Raw genomic sequence first — 22,009 nt, 5'->3', positions numbered from 1 at the left:
ATGTAGCTTAATGCCTCTAAAATGAAAAGTGCTTGTAAATGCATGAATAGTGTACGATTAATGTGCTTGGTTTTCTTCCTAATGTAACTAGCGCACAACCTTGGCAAATTTAAGTGGTATGGATGTCAACTCCCAGAATTCCCCAGTCAGCCATGCTGGCTGAGGAATTCTGGGAGTTGAAGTCCACATATCTTACAAGTGGCCAAGGTCGAGATACAGTGCCTTAAAGGAAGGGTAGCCTAATACCCCCTTTCAAGGGGTCCTCATTGACAAGTGAGCAGATTTTAGACAAGGCAACAATTTGGCCGGGCCTGATCTGTAAGGCACAACCTCTTAAGCATCACACCAGGTTACGCAGCTTGTGTTAATTCCAAAGAAATTCCTGCCAAGTTAGCGCTCCACATTATTTAAGTAGGGAGAGCGTTTGCTGTTTCTGAGTCACCTTCCCCTTTCTCAACTTTGCATTCGGTATTTCTTACAACCTGCACCTTAATTGGTGGCGTTTTGCTCTTCAGTCCCTGAAAGGATGGGAATCCTTTCTTCAGTTTTGCAAGGCCTGTGAACCATTGCCCCAGGTGGGCTTTGCGATAATTTAAATAACATTTTAAAACTCCTGGAAAACACCTCTCCCTCCCTCTCCCTTTCTCTCCCTCCCTCCCTCTCTCTCTCCCCATCTCCCTCCCTCTTTCTTTCTCTGTCTCTCCCTCTCCCTCCCTCTCTCCCTCCCTCTCTCTCTCTCTCTCTCTCTCCCTCCCTCCCTCCCACTCTCTTTCTCTGTCTCTCCCTCCCACTCCCCTCCTTCTCTCCTTCTCTCCCTCCCTTCCTCCTCTCTCTCTTCCCAACTCCCTCCCTTTTTCTCTCCCTCCCCTCCACCTCTCCCTCCCTCTTTCTCTCCCTCCCTCTCTCTCTCTCCCCATCTCCCTCCCTCTCTCTCTCTTTCTCTCCCTCCCTCCCTTCCACTCTCTTTCTCTGTCTCTCCCTCCCACTCCCCTCCTTCTCTCCTTCTCTCCCTCCCTTCCTCCTCTCTCTCTTCCCAACTCCCTCCCTTTTTCTCTCCCTCCCCTCCACCTCTCCCTCCCTCTTTCTCTCCCTCCCTCTCTCTCCCCATCTCCTTCCCTCTTTCTTTCTCTGTCTCTGTCTCTTGTCTCTATCTCTCCTTCTCCCTCCCTCTCTCCCTCCCTCTTTCTCTCCCTCTTTCTCTCCCTCCCCCCTCTCTCCCCATCGCCTTCCCTCTTTCTTTCTCTGTCTCTGTCTCTATCTCTCCTTCTCCCTCCCTCTCCCTCCCTCTTTCTCTCCCTCTCCCTCTCCCTCCCCCTCTCTTTCTCTGTCTCTCCCTCCCACTCCCCTCCCTCCCTCCCTCCCTCTCTCTCTCTTCCCATCTCTCTCCCTCTCTCTTTCTCTCCCTCCCTCCCTCTTTCTATCCCTCCCTCCCTCTCTCTCTTCCTGTCTCCCGCACTCTCTCTCTCTCTTCCTCCCTCTCTCTTTCTCTAGCTCTCCGTCGCTCTCCCTCCCTTCCTCTCTCTCTCTCCCCGCCTCCCTCCCTCTCTCTTTGTCTCTTCCTCCCTCTCTCTTTCTCTGTCTCTCCCTCGTCTCCCTCTCCCATACTCACTCATCCAGTTCCTATTTGAATAGGGGGTGTCTCCTAAACTCTCATGCTTCTAATAACCAGCTCTTCATTTCAGGATGTCTTTATTTCTCTGATCTGAATCAGAGAAAACTGCCTGATTCACTTTTTTCTAAATTATTTTTTTACCCACCAGTCCTTTGCTGTTGAGATTGCTCAGAAGCCCATGGCTCGCTTTTATCAGGTGTTCACACATTGGCTTCCCATTTTTCTGCCGAGGAGTGCTGCAAGTTATCAGGAGGGTTTTGAACCAATTAAGAGGTTTTACATTTCAAGTCTCCTGACAGTGTCGCTTCCTCTGAATCATTCGGAGATGTAAAAATTCAATATTATAGGATCTTAATATACTGTTCAAAGCTTCGAGTGCATAAACAACCTGCGATGCGGAGTCTCTTTCCACCCTGCTCTGCATATAGAGAAGGGATCATAGCTCATGTGGCACAGGATGATAGGCACTGCAGTCCCTTACTACTAGATGATGTTGGATAAGTTTCATGTAGGCCAGGGGTCTAAAACCTTAAACATTCAAAGACCCATTTGGACCCATTTCCCAAAGAAAAGAAAACACCGGGAGCCACAAAACCCTTCCCGTGCCTGACTATTTCTTGAGCGGCCACAAAACTAGCATACGTAGTTAAATTAAACGTCTTGTTTTCTTCTGAAACTTTCCTTTTCTTGGATTTATCCATGGTTGGCCTGCCAGAAGTTGAAAAGCTCAATAAATCGCTTGGCAGTTGCGACGTATATTTTGAGCGACAGGGAGCCACAGCAGAGGGGTGAAAGAGCTACATGCGGCTCCAGAGCCGCAGGTTGCTGACCCCTGATGTAGACCAAGGGTTCCAACTTTGGCATCTCTATCTAAAATGGGTGGACTTCAACACCCAGAATTCCCCAGCCAACCATATATATGCTCTATATCAGTGTTGGCGAACCTTTTCAGCATTGAGTGGCGAAATGGGCACGCTCACGTGGGGGGGGGAGCGACCACCGGAAACTGGAAGAGCAGCTCCCCAGTGCGCATGTGTGGGAGCGTCGGAAACCAGAAGATCAGTTCCCCAGCATGAGCAGTGGTGGGTTGCTCCCGGTTCTGTCCGGTTCTTTAGAACCGGTAGTAAAACCGGCGGGAGGCCACCTGCCTCCGCCCACCTGCCCTGACATCATCATGGGTGATCTGCGCATTCCCATTGCAAACCAGTAGTAAAGGTAAGTAGAACCCACCCCTGAGCGAGAGCTTCCAGTTTCTGGCGTGCACATGCGTGTCGGTCTCCTGGTCTTCCGGTTTCTGGCAGGCAAGCACGCACGAAGACTAGTACATGTGCACCAGGGAGCCACTCTTCCAGTTTACGGCGCTCCCTGCACGCAAAGACCAGCTGGGCGGTGCCAGAACCTGGAAGAGCAACGGGCAACGGTTGTCATGCCCGGAGAGACGGCTCTGCGTGCCACTTCCAGCACGTGTGCCATAGGTTCCTCTATCACGGCTCTATATGCATTAAGAAAGCAGTCTCAGGATTACATCCCAGCAGCAATTTTTACAGCCATTCTGACCTCTGCGTCCCTCGGTGGAAAGTCAACTGAAGGTCCATTCTAACTGTGCGGGTTTCTGTCTCTGCAGGAGGCCTCCGGGGAGCCACCGTGGTGGATGCCTTGGATACCCTGTACGTCATGGAGCTGCAGGAAGAATTCCAGGAAGCCAAAGATTGGGTGGAGAAGAGCTTTGACTTGAATGTGGTGAGTCAGTCTTTGAATAGGTTTCTCTGTTCTCTGGCAGGAACCCCTGCTGTATTTTGAACCCTAGTGTTTTGACTGGTCCTCCGCCTCACACCCCAACCTGGCACACTGTAAAAACACACCGAGAATAGGACAGCATACAGTTGAGATGGGAGGTAGTAGGGTAAAAGGATTAAAGGAGAAATGACTTGATCGCCAGATCAGTTAATAGTCCAATCAGCGCCTCTATCACTATTTCTCAACTTCGGCAGCTTTAAGATGGGTGGACTTCAACTCCCAGAATTCTGGGAGTTGAAGTCCACCCATCTTAAAGCTGCCAACGTTGAAAAAGTCTGGTCTATATCTTTGTAGATCGCCTCCTTCCTCTTTCCATCTTCCCCATCTGGAATATCTCTGATCAAAAAGCTGGATCATTTGAGAACTAAGCAGCTACAGGTATTCGAAGTCCAGGCCTTCCAGCTGCCATCTGATGTTTCGTAGAGGTGCAGCATCTTCGTCACTCCACCATCTCGGCTCTTGAGCTGAGAGAGCCTGGTAGGCCCAAGATCACTTAGAAAGCTTCCCTGGTTGAGGCATCCCTTGCTGGATCTCCTTGTGACCAGAATGTCCATGCTCTGCCTTTGACTGTTTTTTGGTGCGAAGGAGAACTGATGAAGTCTTTATAGATGATTTCTTTTAATTTATTTCTTTTCTTTTCTATTTCTTTTAATTTTGGGATGCCATTACACCAACTATAGGCTGCATGGTTAGCAATGAAAGTTGAGGAGAATTATACTCACAAACATCTGGAAGAAATTCAGCTTGGAGCAGAGTAGATTTTTTTTTTTAATACCCTGTTTCCCACAAAATAAGTCCTCCCCGGATAATAAGCCCAATCAGGCTTTTGAGCGCATGCGCTAGAATAAGCCCTCCCCTGAAAATAAGTCCTCCCCAAAAATATTTAAATGTATGCGCAGCCAGTCCCCGCCATTTCCTCTGGTTAGAGTTAGGGAAACCGAGCTGGAAATCAGGTAAGATGGCAAGAGGAGCCCCGTCTTGCTCCACGCGCCCCAAAATAATATGACCTCCTCAAAAATAAGGCCAAGCACTTATTTCGGGGTTCAAAAAAATATAAGACAGGATCTTATTTTCGGGAAAACATGGTAATTTTTATTAAACAGTTTTTTAAATTTTTCAATAATTTTCTTCTTTACAACATTTCCACATCAGTAAATATCCATTATATATTCCTTTTTCCCCTCCTTACTTCAATTTACCTTTATCTATACATGTGGTTCTATTATCTTTTATACATATTAATATATTAATATATTAAATTACAATCATTCAATATGTGTCATTTCAATTTATACAAATGTATTACTAGTTTCTAACTCCTAAATCTTCTTCATTTAATCTTTCCTTAACCTTTACACCTATCCTCTAACCATTTGTACCATTCATTCCATACCATATAATACTCTGTTTCTCCTTTATCTTTTATTTCTTTTGTAAGTCTATCCATCTCCACTCTGTGTTGAACATATCCAACATATCTTCCTCTTCCTATTTTCCCCACAACAATAACTCTGTGAGGTGGGTTGGGCTTAGGGGTGGGTTCTACTTACCTTTACTACTGGTTCGCAGCGGGGCCGCATCCGTGCTCTTCTGCGCATGCGTAGAAGCGTTTTGATGACATCGGGGTCGGTGGGTGGAGCCTCCTGCTGGTTTTACAATCGGTTCTATAGAACCGGTGCGAACCGGGGGCAACCCACCACTGGTTGGGCTGAGAGGGAGTGACTAGCCCAAGGTCACGCATCTGGCTTTCGTGGCTAACGTGGGACTTGAACTCACGGTCTCTTGATTTCTAGCCTGATGTCTTAGCCTCTAGCCCAGACTGACTTGTAATGTGTTTATTGTTTTACTCTCCATGAATTTGTTTGTCTCCAGGTTGGTTTACCCACAGTTTTTATAATGCTTGAAATAGCCCATAAATCAGTAGTGGGTTCCTTCCGGTTCGGCCCAGTTCAGCCGAGCCGGTAGCGGTGACGATATGATGTCACCAAACCGGTTCTCTTTGTTCAGGAGAAGAGCTCCCCCGCCCCCCTGTGTTATTCTTACCTTTTATTTGGCCCCGCCCCCAATTTTTCGCTGCCTCCTGAGTCCCAGCTGATCGGCTGGAAGGAAAAAAACTGTTTAAACTCTTGCCACGGGGCTTCAAAGGGCCGCCCTACAGCTGATCAGTGTTAAAAGGCAGTGTGATGGTAGACCAGTGTTCTCGAAAAAGAAATGGGTAGACCGGGACGCTCAAAAAACAAATGGGTAGACTGGTACAGCTGTACAAGCAGTTAAAAGCCTGGTAGACCAGTACCTCTGCTAAATCCTAAAGAATTGTCACATGACCATCAAACCACGTCCACAAAATAAGCCACGCCCACAGAACCAGTAGTAAAAAAATTTAGAACCCACCCCTGCCATAAATACTTGGTTCTCTGAATCCCATCCCATGCTCTATTTTAGGAGTATCAAACTCAAGGCCCGCGGGTGAAATCTAGCCCGCAGGGTACTTAGATCCTGGTACTTAGACCCTGGAAACAGCGAAGGACTGGCCTGCAGTGCGTCTGCCAGTGAAAAATGGAGTTCGGGAAGGTTGCGCGCAGCCTTCCCAAGCTCCGTTTTTGGCTCCTATGTCCTCCTGCAACCCTCTGTCAGCAAAAACGGAGCTTGGGAGGGCCACATGTTGGCAGAGCGCTTGGGCCCCCACTGGGCCCCCCGACACAAGTGATATCAAGTTGGCTATGCACCCCCCCCCCAGCCACGTCCCCCCAGCCCCCCCATTCCCCCAAGGTCAAACATAATGCTAATGGGGTCCTCAATAAAATCGAGTTTGACACCCCTGTTTGCTCCATCACTATGTTTAGCCTCTCTAAGGTAAAGGTAAATACGTGCCATGTTTCCCCAAAAATAAGACCCTGTCTTATATCTTTTTGAACCCCAAAATAAGTGCTTGACCTTATTTTTGGGGAGGTCTTATTATTTTGGGGCATGTGGAGCAAAATGGGGCTCCTCTTGCCGTCTTACCTGACTTCCAGCTCTGTGTTTAAATATTTTCAGGGAGGGCTTATTTTCGGGGGGAAGCTTATTTTAGTGCATGCACTCAAAAGCCTGATTGGACTTATTATCAGGGGATGTCTTATTTTTGGGAAAACAGGATATGTGCTAATTGTTCCAGACTCTAGGGGGCAGTGCTCATCTCTGTTTCAAAGCCGAAGAGCCAGCGCTGTCTGAAGACATCTCCGTGGTCATGTGGCCAGCATGACTAAACGCCAAAGGCGCACAGAACACTGTTACCTTCCCACCAAAGGTGGTCCCTATTTTTCTACTTGCATTTTTTACATGCTTTCGAACTGTTAGGTGTGCAGAAGCTGGGACAAGTAAAGGGAGCTCACGCCGTTACGCGGCACTAGGGATTTGAACCCCTGAACCGCCGACCTTTTGATCTACAAGCTCAGCGTCTTAGCTATTGAACCACCACATCCCTTTTTAGCCTCTCTACAGTCCCTCTATTATTTGAGTTTTGTGTTGCTGCACAGACTGAGGTTCTCCAGGTCTCTCAGTTTAAACCCATTGTCCACTGGCAACCCTGCTCATATATACCAACAGGGCAGCATTTTTTCTCATTCCAGACAGCCTCTCTGTTTTTGCTGCAAGGCTGTAGGAAAAGCATAGGAAATTGCCTCCCCCCTCTCCCCTCGAAAAGCTTTGTTTTGAAATAGATGACCAACATGGGCTTGCAAATGGGCAGTCGTGCCTCGTAAATTTGGCTCAATGCTCTGTGTTTGGAATCGGATCAATAGGCCAACAGACAAACTAGAGAAAGGTTATTGATCTGTATTTTCACAAAAGCTCTCCCTTCTGGCCCACAAATCAATCAGCCAGAAGCCTTGTGAAGAGCCCTGTCATAGGTTTCACTGGAGAAGAGACAAGATGTGGACTGAACGTTTCTTTTAATCCAGATGAAACAGGACAAGTCGGTTAGAAATGAAGCGCTTTGGGTAGGGACAGTAACAGTAACAGAGGGTTTCTCAACAGTGGTGGGATTCAAGTAATTTAACAACCGGTTCTCTTCCCTAATGATTTCCTCCAACAACCAATTTGCCAAACTGCTCAGAAAGTTAACAACCGGTTCTCCCGAAATGGTACGAACCGGCTGAATCCCATCACTGTTTCTCAACCTTGAAAACTTTCTGATGTGTGAACTTCAACTCCCCCAAATTCCCCCAAGTAGCAAATTCATTTTTGTTACCGTGAAGCAAGATATTTATCTTAAGGCTCTAACAGACAACATTTCCAGATTACAGATTCTGAACCCTCCTTGTCTCTAAATTTAAATACCTATATTTGCCAAGAACTTAGAAAAGGGAGCTTTGAAAATATTGCTAAACCTTGGCAGTTTGAAGGTGGATGGACTTTAACTCCTAGAATTTACCACCCAGAAAGCTGACGGGAGAATTCTGGCCATGAAGTCCACCTGTCTGAAAGTTGCCAAAGTTAAGAAACAGTGATTAGGATATTAAAAAATATTAAACGTAGGAGATTTGAAAAAATACCATGTATGGTGCTCTCTGAGTTTGGTTGTTTTTTTCTAGACGCTTCATTACCAAACTGGGTAACCTCATCAGTGCGCTGCAAGTTAATGTTTTCAAAAGTGAATATGGAATTCCAGGGATGTTAATGATGGCTGCAGCATCAATTCATTCGTTCAGTATAATAGCAGGCTGCACATCTTCCCAAAATGACCTGATGTGAATGCTGATTGTAAACACGATAAGAAAGAATGCAAGGCCCACTTTTCTTTTATTCCACACTTGGAATCCTGTATCCAGTTTTGGTCGCCACGATGTAAAAAAGAGGTTGAGGCTCTAGAAAGAGTGCAGAGAAGAGCAACAAAGATGATTAGGGGACTGAAGGCTAAAACATAAAGAACGGGTCCTGGAATTGAGTATGTCTAGTCTGATGAAAAGAAGGACCAGGGGAGACATGATAGCAGGGTTCCAATATCTCAGGGGTTGCCACGAAGAAGAGGGAGTCAAGCTCTTCTCCAAAGCACCTGAGGGCAGGACAAGAAGCAATGGGTGGAAACTAATCAAGGAGAGAAGCAACTTAGAACTAAGGAGAAATTTCCTGACAGTGAGAACAATTAATCAGTGGAACAACCTGCCTCCAGAAGTTGTGAATGCTCCAACACTGGAAATTTTTAAGAAGAGGTTGGATAACCATTTGTCTGAAATAGTATAGGGTTTCCTGCCTGAGCAAGGGTTTGGACTAGAAGGTCCCTTCCCCACTCTTCCCTTCCCTTCCCTTCCCTTCCCTTCCCTTCCCTTCCCTTCCCTTCCCTTCTCTTCTCCTCTCCTCTCCTCTTCTCTTCTCCTCTTCTCTTGTCTCCTCTCCTCTCCTCTCCTCTCCTCTCCTCTCCTCTCCTCTCCTCTCCTATCCTATCCTATCCTATCCTATCCTATCCTATCCTATCCTATCCCTTTATTCCTTTATTCCTATTTTTCTAATGGGCCCTTTTACATAGTCCAGAAATACCTCTTCTGCCTGGAGGTGAAGAGGATGTTTGTGCATGCACACCTTTTGTTAAAAGACGGTATTTATTCAGAGGACAAACCTGAATCGACAGGAGGAAATTTTTTGAAAGGGATGGTTTGACCGCAATTGCTTTGACATTTAGCTGCTCTAAGATTTTTATGGGTAAAGGGCTAGTTGGAAAATTCAGTCCAGCGCATCAGTGTTATATATATATTAAAAAAAAAAGGAAGGGAGGGGATTGCACAAGCTTGTTCCCATTATTGTCTCCTTTCCATCCACGCTCGCTGATATAAACCGCTTTGGGGTTTAATTATTATGTCTTTCTCCCACCCCCCCACCCCCTTACATGAATGAATTTGTGAATTCCTCAAAATGCTAAAACCACCGAGAAAAGAATGTGGAGGCAACAAACAGTTGCTCTTACTCTAATATATCACTGTTAGAAATGCTGAGTGTCTATGTTAGGAGGTCCCCAAACTTGGCAGCTTTAAGACTTGTGGACTTCAACTCCCAGAATTCTCCAGCATGCTGGCTGGAGAATTCTGGGAGTTGAAGTCCACAAGTCTTAAAGCTGCCAAGTTTGAAGACCTCTGCTCTATGTTAACTATTCCTGGTAGGTCTTAGTTAAGCTGTTGCTGCTCATAATCGAATGATGCATTTTATGTAATTTGACCATTGATAAGGGATGAGATATGGGAAGAGATTTTTTTTTGTAAATCGAAATACTGGAGAGAACCAGCCAGCAGCACCCCAAAGCCTGCAGAAGCTGTTTACAAGAGATAGAGATAGAGGAAAATGTTCGTTTTGGGGATTACGATGCAAATTACGTATATATTTTTTTCTTCTGGAGAAGGAGGTGGCAGGCTGGGGAATTCTGGAAGTGGAAGTCCACAGGTCTTAAAGTTACAGGCAGTAGTGAAACCTAAATTTTTTTACTACCGGTTCTGTGGGCGTGGCTTGATGGGCGTGGCTTGGTGGGCGTGACAGGGGAAGGATGCTGCAAAATCCCCATTCCCTCCCCACTCCTGGGGAAAGGATATTGCAAAATCTCCATTCCCACCCTACTCTGGGGCCAGCCAGAGGTGGTATTTGCCGGTTCTCCGAATTACTCAAAATTTCCGCTACCGGTTCTCCAGAACCTGTCAGAACCTGCTGGATTTCACCCCTGGTTATAGGTTTATTTCCATCCATGCCTTACAAGTGTCTCTGCTAAGGATTGTGCAGTAAAAAAATGTGTTTTTATACCCCGCTGCTTCAGTTGCACCTTCTTATTTTGGCATTCACATATCTGCCAATATACAATCTGAGACCTTATTTTCTTCTTCCAGCAGAACGGCGAAGCTTCCTTATTCGAAGTGAACATCCGCTACGTTGGAGGACTCCTGTCTGCCTATTACCTGACGGGCGAAGAGGTTGGTACTACTGACCCATTGGCACATCTTGAGTTGCGATATGGATTTCCCCACGGAGAATCTCAGAAAACCACATCTGTTCCCTTGCCTAAACCAGCTAAAAATGGTGCCCCTTGATAAATATCAAAGCACCCATGAGATAGCTGTTAATTAAGTTGGGCATAATTACTTGGCCTGGCTCATCCAGTAGGATTTTCCTCCTGTGGGCAATTTCTCCTGGACCGTTCACTAGGTTGGTACATTGGTCTCTGCAGAAATGCCGCTGGCCACGGTTTTGGTTTTGCGTTCTGAAATTTATTAATGACTTGAAGCTAGAGAGAAGGAGTTGTGTCCCTCACAAGGGTCACATTAAACACTGCTGTGAAGTATCTTTTTTTTTTAAAGCGACAACCACTTTTAACTCTTCCACCAAACCCCTAAAATCTTTCTTGGCATTAAAGTCATGTGTGATGAGCTCCTACATTTCATGGACTCATTCCAAGACATTCTTCATTAGCTCAACAAAGGAGAATGCATCAGTGAAGGCATTAATTGCCATAACCTTCGGGTATTCATTCTTGGAACTGAACTACCTAGGCAAGCATTTCCATAAAACATAGCTTACAAGTAGGAATCTCTTTGGTGAGAACTTTTATTATGAAATTTAGGATAGGCGGTAGACTTAAAAAGGGGTTGATACACTTTAATGGGGACGTGGTGGCTCAGTGGCTAAGACACTGAGCTTGTCGATCAAAAGGTGGGCAGTTCAGCGGTTCGAAACCCTAGTGCCGCGTAACGGGGTGAGCTCCCGTGACTTGTCCCAGCTTCTGCCAACCTAGCAGTTCGAAAGGACGTCAAAAAGGCAAGTAGAAAAATAGGGACCACTTTGGTGGAAAGGTAACAGTGCTCCGTGCGCCTTCAGTGCTGAGTCATGCCGGCCACATGACCATGGAGACGTCTTCGGACAGCGCTGGCTCTTTGGCTTTGAAACGGAGATGAGCACCGCCCCCTAGAGTCAGGAACGACTAGCACATATGTGCGAGGGGAACCTTTACCTTTACCTTATACTCTTATGCTTTGGCTGTCGATCTGCTTCTGGGTGCAGTTCAAAGTATGGTTATTACCTTTAAAGCCCTTTAAAGTCCAGGGTCCAAGATAGCTGCAGATCCATCTTCCCCCTATAGCCGCAACTTTTTGGGACTGGTTCCGTGGAGAAAGGGCTTTCCATGGATCAGAGGGCAGCATGGTTTCAGATGCTGCCTGCATCCCATGGATGGAGCTTCACTTGTTTGCACAGCACGGTTTCTGGCATGCCGTGGCCCACTGCTGGTCCATGGACTGGGGGTTGGGGACCCTTGCCCTATAGCACGGGTGTCAAACTCAAGGCCTGCGGGCCAGATCCAGCATGCGGGGTGCTTAGAGGTACTTAGATCTGGTCCGTGGAGCCACCCTGGAAACAGCAAAGGACCAGCCCGCGGTGCATCTGCCAACGTTTTCACTGGCAGAGGATTGCAGGAAGCCGTCGCAGCCGAAAACAGAGCTCAGGAGCCCATTTTTGCTGGCAGATTGCTTGGGCCACCACAAGCGCCCCCGACACGAGTGACGTTGAGCTGGCCACGCCCCCCATGCCCACCCAACATCAAACACAAATGGGGTGGGCCATTCCTATAGGGCAGGAATTCTGGGAGTTGAAATCCACAAGTCTTAAAGTTGACAAGGCTGAAGACCCCTGCTTTATAGCATGGGTCCAGGATAGCTGCAGAACCATCTTCCCCTGTAGCAGTGGTCCTCAACTTTTTGGGCACCAGGGACTGGTTCCATGGAGAAAGGGTTTTCCATGGATCAGAGGGCGGCATGGTTTCAGATGCTGCCTGCATCCCATGGATGATGCTTCGCTTGTTTGCACGGCACGGTTTCTGGCATGCTGTGGCCCAGTGAGCACAAATGGGGTGGGCCCAGTGGTGAAATGTAATATTTGTTACTACCGGTTCTGTGGGCGTGGCTTGGTAGATGGGTGGGAGTAATGTGACTGGGTGGGCGTGGCCAACTTTTTTTTTCTTTTTTCTTTTGAAAGCATTTTTTTTACAACCTCCTCTGCCGAACAGGTTGCAGAAAAAAATACTTTTAAATGCCTCTGATGATCCCAGCTGAGCTGCGCGATCATCAGAGGCTTTTTTTTTTTTTTACTTTTGAAAGCATTTTTTCGGCTGAAGAGGTTGCAGAAAAAATGCTTTTAAAAGTAAAAAAAAAAGCCTCTAATGATCGCGCGGCTCAGCTGGACATGGGGGGGGGAGGGATTTTTGCTACCGGTTCTCCGATCCACCCGCTGCCATCGCTACCGGATCTAGCGATCCGGTCCGAACCGGGAGCATTTCACCCCTGGGTGGGCCCTATAGGAATGGCCCACCCCATTTGTGCTGGAAGAAGGTACCTACTGCGGATCCCATCAGCCAAGTAATTTTGGCGGGTGGGATCCAGGAAATGGCCACTGCTTTGTACCATGGCTCCTACCTTTTGGAATAACTTCCCTTCAGAGGTAAGATCCGCTCCCTTCTCTTTTAGCCTTGAGGAAAAGCCTTAAAACCAAGACTATGGGGTTCTGAAGGAGAAAGCCACCCTGGCCCATCCTTCAAAGAATATTCTTTCCTTGGAGTAAATGGTCTCAAAGGTGACCTTGCTTCCCCGGGCCGATGACTTGTTCCAAAACGAACTTTGCAACATGATATAATACCGCGGCAGTAGAGTTCCTGCTTATTTTTTCCATTGTTCCGTGGTACACACTGAGACTGATTGCACTATATATTTTTGATGGCGTAGAAAGGTTGCGCAAAAAATTTCTAGGACAGAAACTGGAGCAAAGCAGTAGTTTGGCCTCCCGCTGTGGCTTTGCATATAGAACAAGGGAGCTGCGTGGTTCCAATGACAGATTGTAAGACCCTTGCAGTGCAAAAGTGTTATATGGTCAGCTTTTTGTCTTTTGAAAGGAACAGCAAAGCACAGCAAGTTGTGACGCCTTCCCCACCCCCACCCCCCCAAAAAAACAGGGATTTTTGGTTTTTTTTTACTTAATTCTTCCAAATTAGCTTTGCCACTGTGGCTTTGGCAATAGCGCTTTCCTCATTTAGACAAACCAGGGGTGAAATGCTCCTGGTTCGGCCCGGATCGCCTGATCCGGTAGCGATGGTGGCAGGTGGTTCGGAGAACTGGTAGCAAAAATCCCTGCACCCCCCCCCCACCCCATGCCCAGCTGAGTCCCGCAATCATCAGAGGTTTATTTTTTAATTTTTAAAAGCATTTTTTCTACAACCTCTTTGGCCGAAAAAATGCTTTTAAAAGTTAAAAAAAATGCCTCTGATGATTGCGCGGCTCAGCTGCAATCATCAGAGGCTTTTCAAAGCATTTTTCTACAATCTCTTCAGCCGAAGAGGTTGTAGAAGAAATGCTTTTAAAAGCCTCTGACGATCCCAGCTGAGTTGCCTGATCGTCAGAGGCTTTTAAAAGCATTTTTTAACAACCTCTTCGACTGAAGAGGTTGTAGAAAAAATGGTTTTAAAAGTTAAAAAAAAAAAGTTGGCCACGCCCACCCAGCCAAATTACCTCCTCCAAGCCACACCCACAGAACCAGTAGTAACAAATTTTACATTTCACCATCGAGACAAACGCTTTGGATCCTGCAAGATGTCTCCGTAAATCACTTAACGTTCTTCCCTTTATAACAAGTAAAACTCTTGATTAATATATCTGCACAGAACGATGCGGGCCTTCTCGCTTTTCAGCAAGTTCAGTTCCTGTGGTGACTGGAGCAAATTGAGAATAGCGAGAAGGAGATGTCCCTGTTTGCAAGATTTCAAAAAAGACCGAGAAACTGACTGGAACAGGGAATTGTTCTAAAGCTTTGCAAGTAGTCCTTGACCTATGACCATATTTGAGCCCTGAATTATGGTCGTAAATCATGGTGGTTGTTAATGACAGCCACCAGACACAGAAGAAGAAGGGGTGTGTGAAAAGCTGATGGAGATACTTACTTCTCTGTCCCCACTCAGAACGATTTTCAGTCCTGGCCAATGTCTTAATTCATCATGGTGTCAAAAAAAAAAACATTGATTGTGATGCCTTTTAGTGGAGCTTAGAGGTGGAGAAGAATTTTTTTTTGAGAGCTGAATGCATTATTTAGAAAGAGAGGCATCATTGTTGGGGTCCATACCCATTGTTGTCTCCCTCCCCCTCCTATACAATCTTCCCTAATATATTGTCTGCCAGATATAGAATCATAAAATTGTAGCGTAGGAAAGAATGTCAAGAGTCATCTAACACAGTGTTTTCCAAACTAGACAACTGTAAGGTTTGTGGACTTCAACTCCCATGCTGACTGGGGAATTCTGGAAGTTGAAGTCCACATATCTTCAAGCTGACAAGGTTGAGAAACACTGGCCTATTTCGCACTGATTTCATACTGTCTCTTTCTCTGCACTGGCACCTAAGTTGGCTTTCCAGGCATTCCAGCAAAGAGCCTTTCCCTTCACCCACTTAATCGGAGGGTTTCAAACTTTTCCAAGCTGTGGAACCTGTTAACGTTTTTAATCCTGATCTGCAAAATGGTGGCTATGGCTGTCAACTCGCAAAGCATCCCTGGCCTGCTCTCAAGTTGCCATAGGCCAGGGGGAATGGGAAACCAGTGAAATGGCACAGCAGCCAAAGACAGATGCACATTCCACGCTGATCTCTCTCAAGGCTGTATCCCAGGGTTACCTACAGCAGCCGAAGGGGAGTGATCTCTACAACCCGCGAAATTGCTCCATTGACAAATGTGATTGATGACACCCCCTGGTGGGGAGGGGGGAAACAGGGTCATAATTGGAGCGTAAATAATATAGGGTCAGAGCTGGCTTCACTTGGGCTTCACTTTATTTGTACAAGCCCCACCTTTAGAGAAGTTGCTATTGGTCCCCTGGCCTGTGCTTGAGTGAAGTTTATTGTTTTCCCCTTAATTTCTAATGGTACCCTATCAAGGTCTTGCAGATCCCTTGGGGTTCCTCAGAAAAGTTTGAAAAAACCCAAACCGTCCTTTTCACTGAAGGTTCCAAGGATTGAATCCAAGATTTTCCATGTGTAATATGAGCCAAGGTGGCGCAGTGGTTAGAGTGCTGTACTGCAGCTACTTCAGCTGACTGCTAGTTCAGCAGATCAAATCTCACCGGCTCAAGGTTGACTCAGCCTTCCATCCTTCCGAGGTGGGTAAAATGAGGACCCAGATTGTTGGGGGCAGTATGCTATTTAGTATACTGTCGATTGTTGTAAGCCGCCCAGAGTCCTTGGAGAGTGGGCGGCATAAAAATATGAATAATAAATAAATAAATGCACTGCATCTTACCTATCGGGGGCCTTCTGTTTTTTCCTTAAGTTCAAAAGGCTGAATTTTTCTTATCTGAATTTATTTCCAGTCTGGGTTTTTATCTTTAATATGGGTGTTTGTGTAATTGCTGAATTGGCTCCTACAATTGCTTGAATAGTTCACAATAGGTGTCTACTGAATACCAGTCCTTGAAAAACGAAATGAAAGAACATTCATTTCCTTTCTTATTACACCTTTAGTTTCAGTTTGTAAGGGGAAATAATGTTGAAATAGTAAAATAGATAAAAACTCTTTAATTGAAACAACACTGTTTTAACGGAAGAGGGACAGCAAACTACACTGATAAAAATCGAGATTTTGAAGACCATTTAAAACAGACCAGGTATCAAAGTTTCTAATGCCTATTAAAGATCAAACTCACTTACACACCCTACTCCATGGTGGGACGATCCAAAAGCCACCATCCAAAGCCATTACTACGTCTCAAACTTAGTGATGGCAGAGAAATAAGATCTGTGTGGTTTCCACAGTGGAAGCCCTGAGATGGTTTCTCATCTATTTTTTTGTCTCATCTGTTTTCATGATTTTATTATTATTATTTCTTTTATTCATTAAACATGAAACTCAGTCAACTGATCATTTAAAAATGTGTCACAAATACCATTGACTGGTGCTAACGGTTGATATGGGTTGCTGCCAGCGTCCTAGGTATCAACCAAGTATCTTCTTAAAATATATAACAGATTAACAGAGTTGGAAGGGGCCTTATAGGTCATCTAGTCCAACCCTCCTCATTTCTAAGTTGAATCTCTCCTCGGTCATTTTCCATCCATTATTCCTTGTCTGGCCTTCAGGTGCTTTGGAAAACAGCTTGACTCCCTCCTCTCTGTGGTAGCCCCTCAAGTATTGGAAGACTGCTATCATGTCTCCCCTGGTCCTTCTCTTCACTAGACTAGCCATGCCCAGTTCATGTAACAGTTCTTCATATGTTTTAGTCTCCAGTCCCCTAATCATCCTGGTTGCTCTCCTCTGCTCTCTTTCTAGAGTCTCAACATCTTTTTTATAGTGTGGTGACCAAAACTGGATGCAGTACTCTAGGTGTGGTCTTACTAGGGCTTTATAGAGTGGTATTATATATCATATATATGAAGTTCCGAGTAGCGCAGTTTTTTGCAGTTCCGCTGGTGTTATTGCAGGAAGCTGCAATTTCTGATGTGTTTTGTAAAATTCTTGGACATGGTACCAAGTGCCCCGATGACAATGGGTATCACTGTTACATGTTTCATCCATAACCGTGTAATTTCAATGGCCAGGTCACAATATTTCGTGATTTTTTTCCAGTTCTTTTTCTTGGGCTCTGACGTCTCTGGGACAGCGATATCAATAAACATCATCATCATCGTCGTCATCATCATCATTATTATTAAGCCACCTGTGCTCTAGTTGTCAACAGGAGCTAAACTACATTCACGCTGAGAAAAGATGTTCACAGCCGTTGCATCCAAATATTGCCCATTCAGTCTGGGCAGAAGAACAGTAGTCTACGAGGATGGTTCTCCAAACCCATTTCTCTTGAAGTAGCACTAGCACTTAGCAATAGCATTTAGAGTTATACATAGCCCCATAATGCTTCACAGCACTCTGTAAGCCATTTACAGAATCAGCATATTGCCCTCAAATAGTCTGGGTCCTCATTTTATCGACCTCAGAAGGATGGAAGGCAGAGTCAATCTTGAGCCCCGTCAGGATCGAACTCCAGGCGGTGGGCAGAGTTTGCCTGCAATGCTGCTTTCTAACCACTGCACCACCAGGGCTCCCTGGTGTAGCAGGCAGTAGCTCCAAGTGGCTGAACATACGGAGATTTATGTTTAGAAATCCAGCTCCCATTTATTACAGTATCTGCTTCCTGACCCCCTCCTCTCTTTCTTCCAACAGGTCTTCAAGAACAAAGTTCTAGAACTTGGAGAAAAACTTCTCCCGGCCTTTAGCACGCCAACAGGAATCCCACGAGGCGTCATCAACCTGGGCAGGCAAGGAACAGTAATGTGTTGTTACTAATGTATAGAGAATAAGAGGAGAAACCTGCCTGGATTTACGATCTTTCTTGCCACAGTTGTTAAGTGAATCGCTGCATCTGTTAAGATGGTTGTTGAGTGAATCTGACTTCCCCATTGGCTTTGCTTGTCAAAAGGTCGCAAAAGTTAACCACAAGAATCTGGAACCCTGCAGCCATCATAAAAAATATGAGTTGGTTGCCAAGGGTCCCAATTCTGATCACATGATCATGGGGTGCTGCAATGGTCGTAACAGTGGTGGGTTCCTCCTGGTTTGGTCCGGTTCGGCCGAGCCGGTAGCGGTGACGATATGACGTCACCGAACCGGTTCTCCCCCCCTGCCCTCCCACCCCCCCACATTATTCTTACCTTTTATTTAGTCCCACCCCCAATCTATTGCTGCCTCCTGAGTCCCAGCTGATGACTAGAGGGAAAAAAACTGTTTAAACTCCTGCCGCGGGGCTTCAAAGGGCCGTCCTACAGCTGATCAATGTTAAAAGCAAACAAATGAGTTGGGTCGTAAGTGCGAGGACTGGTCGTAAGTGCAAGGACCTTCCAGAAATGACTCTGACCAGCTAGCCACGCCCACCTAGTCACATGACCTAGCCACACCCACAAAATAAGATGGACAGAATAACAGAAACGGTAGTAAAAAAATTTAGAATCCACCTCTGGGTCATAAGTATGAAAAACAGCCGTAAGTCACTTTTTTCAGTACCATTATAACTTCGAATGATCACTTAATGAATTGTTATAAGTCGAGGACTGTCTGTCATGCTTTCAACAGGAGCCAAGCCAATGCTGTCAGGAAGCAAATATGGATAGCAGTGGTGGATTCTATTTACCTTTACTACCGGTTCACAACGGGATCGCTTCTGCGCATGCGCAGATCACTGATGACAACATCCGGGGCGGTGGGCGGGGCCTCCCGCCAGTTTTACTACCGGTTCTTGCGAACTGATCCGAACCAGGGGCAACCTACCACTGATGGAGAGCTTTCAGTTTGTCCCATAACCTGGCACTTTCTACTTTATGGAGGCTGTGGTTTCTGGGTGTTTTAGGCTCCCAGTGATTTATTAACCCAGCCTAATTTGGAGAATTTTCCTGTAACTCTTGCAGTGGGGTTTTCATTGCCTTAAATCAATATTTCTCAATCTTGGTGTCTTTAAGGTAGGTGGACTTCAGCTCCCAGAATGTCCCAGCCATCTGGGGAATTCTGGGAGTTGAAGTCCACCTCTCTTAAAGTTACCAAGTTTGAGAAACATTGATCCGAGGTAAGGCTAGGTGGGGAATTCTGGGAGTTGAAGTCAACATATAAGTCTCCAAGGTTGAGAAACACTATCTTGGATCATGAAGTTGAACTTCTCCCCAAACAAAGCTCTTTTCTGTTCACAGGGCAGAGTTTCCTCCCAATCTAACTGTGTTCCCAGGTGTTACAGAAACCAGAAGGACTCAGACCAGGGCTCTGCAACCTTAAACACTGAAAGAGCCATTTAGATCTGTTTCCCACAGAAAAGAAAACACCGGGAGCCACAAAAACCTTACTGTGCCTGACTATTTCTTAAGCGGCCACAAAACTAGCAAATGTAGTTGAATTAAATGTTCTGTTTTCTTCTGAAACTTTTCTTTTCTTGGATTTATCCATGGTTGGCCTACCGGGGGTTGAAAAGTTCAATAAATCGCATGCCAGCAGGTATCGCACATTGGCGGTTGTGACGCATATTTTGAGTGACAGGGAGCCACAGCAGAGGGGTGAAAGAGCCACATGCGGCTCCAGAGCCTCAGGTTGCTGACCCCTGACTCAGACCAACCTTCCCCTGGTTACTTGAACTGACACTTTTCAGATCTAGCTCCTGTCATCCCAAATTGACTACAGCTATTCTGGCTGATAATTGGAACTCGAAACCAATATAACGGAAACTGCCAGGCTGGAGAAAGATTGGCCTGAATTGAAACCAAAGTTGGCATAGTTGACTAATTTCTGACTTTCCCTCGGAGGTGAATTGAAAAGCATTTTCTGCTTCAACATGCTTGTTCTCTGCAGTCATAACCCCTCTCCACGCCTTTGTTTTTGTAATCACAAGTCCCTGGCTGTTCTCTTGGTTTCAGCTTACTCATGGCGTCTCTGTGTTGGTTGGATGGTAGGAATTTGAAAGACCCTTGTCTGAGATTTTGGGGTGCCCTCAGCTGACAGAAAGAAGTGAATGAAAAGCAGGGGTGTTCCCGGTTTGGACCGCATCGCCCGATCCAGTAGCGATGGAGGCGGGTGGTTCGGAGAACCGGTAGCAAAAATCCCTGCCCCCCCCCCATGCCCAGCTTAGCCGCGAGATCATCAGAGGCTTTTTTTTTTTTACTTTTAAAAACATTTTTTCTACAACCTCTTGAGGTTTAACTTTTAAAAGTTTTTAACTTTTAAAAGTTAAAAAAAAAAGTTGGCCACGCCCACACAGTCACATTACCCCCAGCACCAAGCCACGCCTACAGAACCGGTAGTAACAAATTTTACATTTCACCACTGATTAAAAGGAACTGGTGAACCCCAGTCCTGAATTTTTGGCCATCTTTTCATCCCGCTGCATTTCTGTAACCTCTCTGATCTGACTTTACAATTTTTACAACGTTGAGTTTAGTTCAGCGTATTCCTCTAAACAAGACCTAATTTTTGCTCTTTGAATTGTCAGCCTGAATCGTAGAGTAATGAATCTTTGGCCTTGGATGTCCTTCTTGGCGAGCGTTCTTAGGGCACTTAGGATATCATTCCAGACCAGTTCTCAGACTCAGCAACTGGCTAGGGAACCCTGGGAATTAAAGTCCACATATTTTAAAACTGAAGTTAAGATTCGTTGCTCTAGACCAGAGCTCCCCAACCCCCAGTCCATGGACCAGTACTGGTCCATGGCCTACCAGGAACTGATCTGCCGAACAAGCAAAGCCCCATCCATGCACATGCGGAACCATGAAACCACGCCCCCACCCGGTCCATGGAAATACTGCTGTCCACGGAACCGGTCCATGGCACCCAAAAGGTTGGGGGCCACTGCTCTAGATTTCCAAGTTGTTCAATAATTTGGCCGAACATGGTCATTCCCTCCTACCTACCTACCTTCCTTCCATCTCTTTCCCTCCCATCTCTTTCCTTCCTTCCTTCCCATCTCTTTCCTTCCCTCCCTCCCTCCCATCTCTTCCCCTCCCTCTCCCCCATCTCTTTCCTTCCCTCCCTCCCATCTCTTTCCTTTCCTCCCTTCCTTCCTCCCTCCCTCCCATCTCTTTCCTTCCCTCCCTTCCTTCCTTCCTCCCTTCCTCCCTCCCTCCCATCTCTTCCCCTCCCTCTCCCCCATCTCTTTCCTTCTCTCTCTCCCTCCCATCTCTTTCCTTTCCTCCCTTCCTTCCTCCCTCCCATCTCTTTCCCTCCCTCTCTCCCCATCTCCCTCCCTCCCTCCCATCTCTTTCCTTTCCTTTCCTTCCTCCCTCCCATCTTTCCCTCCCTCTCCCCCATCTCCTTCCCTCCCATCTCTTTCCCACACTCTCTCCCATCTATTTTCTTTTCTCTTTTCTTTTCTTCCTTCCTTCCTTCCTTCTATCCATCCATCCATCCATCCTTCCTTCCCCTGAGACAAGGAGCTGCAGGTTGCTCACCACTGAACCCTACATCCCCAAACCAGGGAACTTGGCTAGCATTGAAATACTTGGAGGCCTCCAGAAGAACAACGTGCCTTGATTAGAAAGTGCAGAAGCTGTGTGAATGCTACAGGCTCGTGCAGGGGCTCCTAATCCAGAGGGACATAAGGGGGACATTCAGCAAAATGCGGGGACTTTGAGAATCAAAAGTCTGTCTGGGAAGGGAATCAGCACAGGTTGTCCAGCTACATATAAACAGGCCAAGAAGAATCTCTTTTTCTCCCTTTTTCAGTTTTCTATAATTTAGAAGAATAACTTGGACCTCTTCCTGGAGGCAAACCAAACGAGATTTATGACACAAGAAATTTCTTATGATTTCAGCCTATTAATCTTGTTTTGCTGAATAGTACTGGAAATCTATTGCTAAGCAACCACCATTTTAAGTAACTAAAATGACATAAATTTTTAAGAAACGATACCAAGGCGTTGAGGTTAGCATTTGTATGTATAACTCTTAAGTTATACATATTTTTCGAGGGTGGAGAATAATTCTCTAGGAAGCCAAGTCAAGGACTTGCGTTTGCCTTCCTGCTTAAAGTCGAGGTTAGATCCACGAGGGGAGGCCAGTGGAGAGAAGAAATCGGTTGGAGAACACCAAAAGGAAGAAAAG

General features: G+C 46.0%; 1 protein-coding gene across 2 annotated transcripts in view; it reads left to right on the top strand.

The window, feature by feature from the left end:
• MAN1C1 (mannosidase alpha class 1C member 1) overlaps nucleotides 1-22,009 on the top strand; it is a 204,657-nt gene that overhangs the window by 152,447 nt on the left and 30,201 nt on the right. The window contains exons 3-5 of one of the 2 annotated variants that reach the window (XM_034413506.3): nucleotides 3,237-3,352; nucleotides 10,252-10,335; nucleotides 17,603-17,697. In XM_034413506.3, the coding sequence (XP_034269397.1) occupies nucleotides 3,237-3,352; nucleotides 10,252-10,335; nucleotides 17,603-17,697 (295 nt within the window). The remainder of the gene's footprint in view (nucleotides 1-3,236; nucleotides 3,353-10,251; nucleotides 10,336-17,602; nucleotides 17,698-22,009) is intronic. The other variant, XM_034413507.3, reaches the window with a different exon arrangement.

The sequence above is a fragment of the Pantherophis guttatus genome, chromosome 10 (assembly GCF_059756535.1).
Source record: "Pantherophis guttatus breed Tessera chromosome 10, ASM5975653v1, whole genome shotgun sequence".
NCBI lineage: Eukaryota > Metazoa > Chordata > Lepidosauria > Squamata > Colubridae > Pantherophis > Pantherophis guttatus.
The sequence above is the reverse complement of the archived record's forward strand: the minus strand, read 5'-3'. Positions and strand labels throughout refer to the sequence as shown.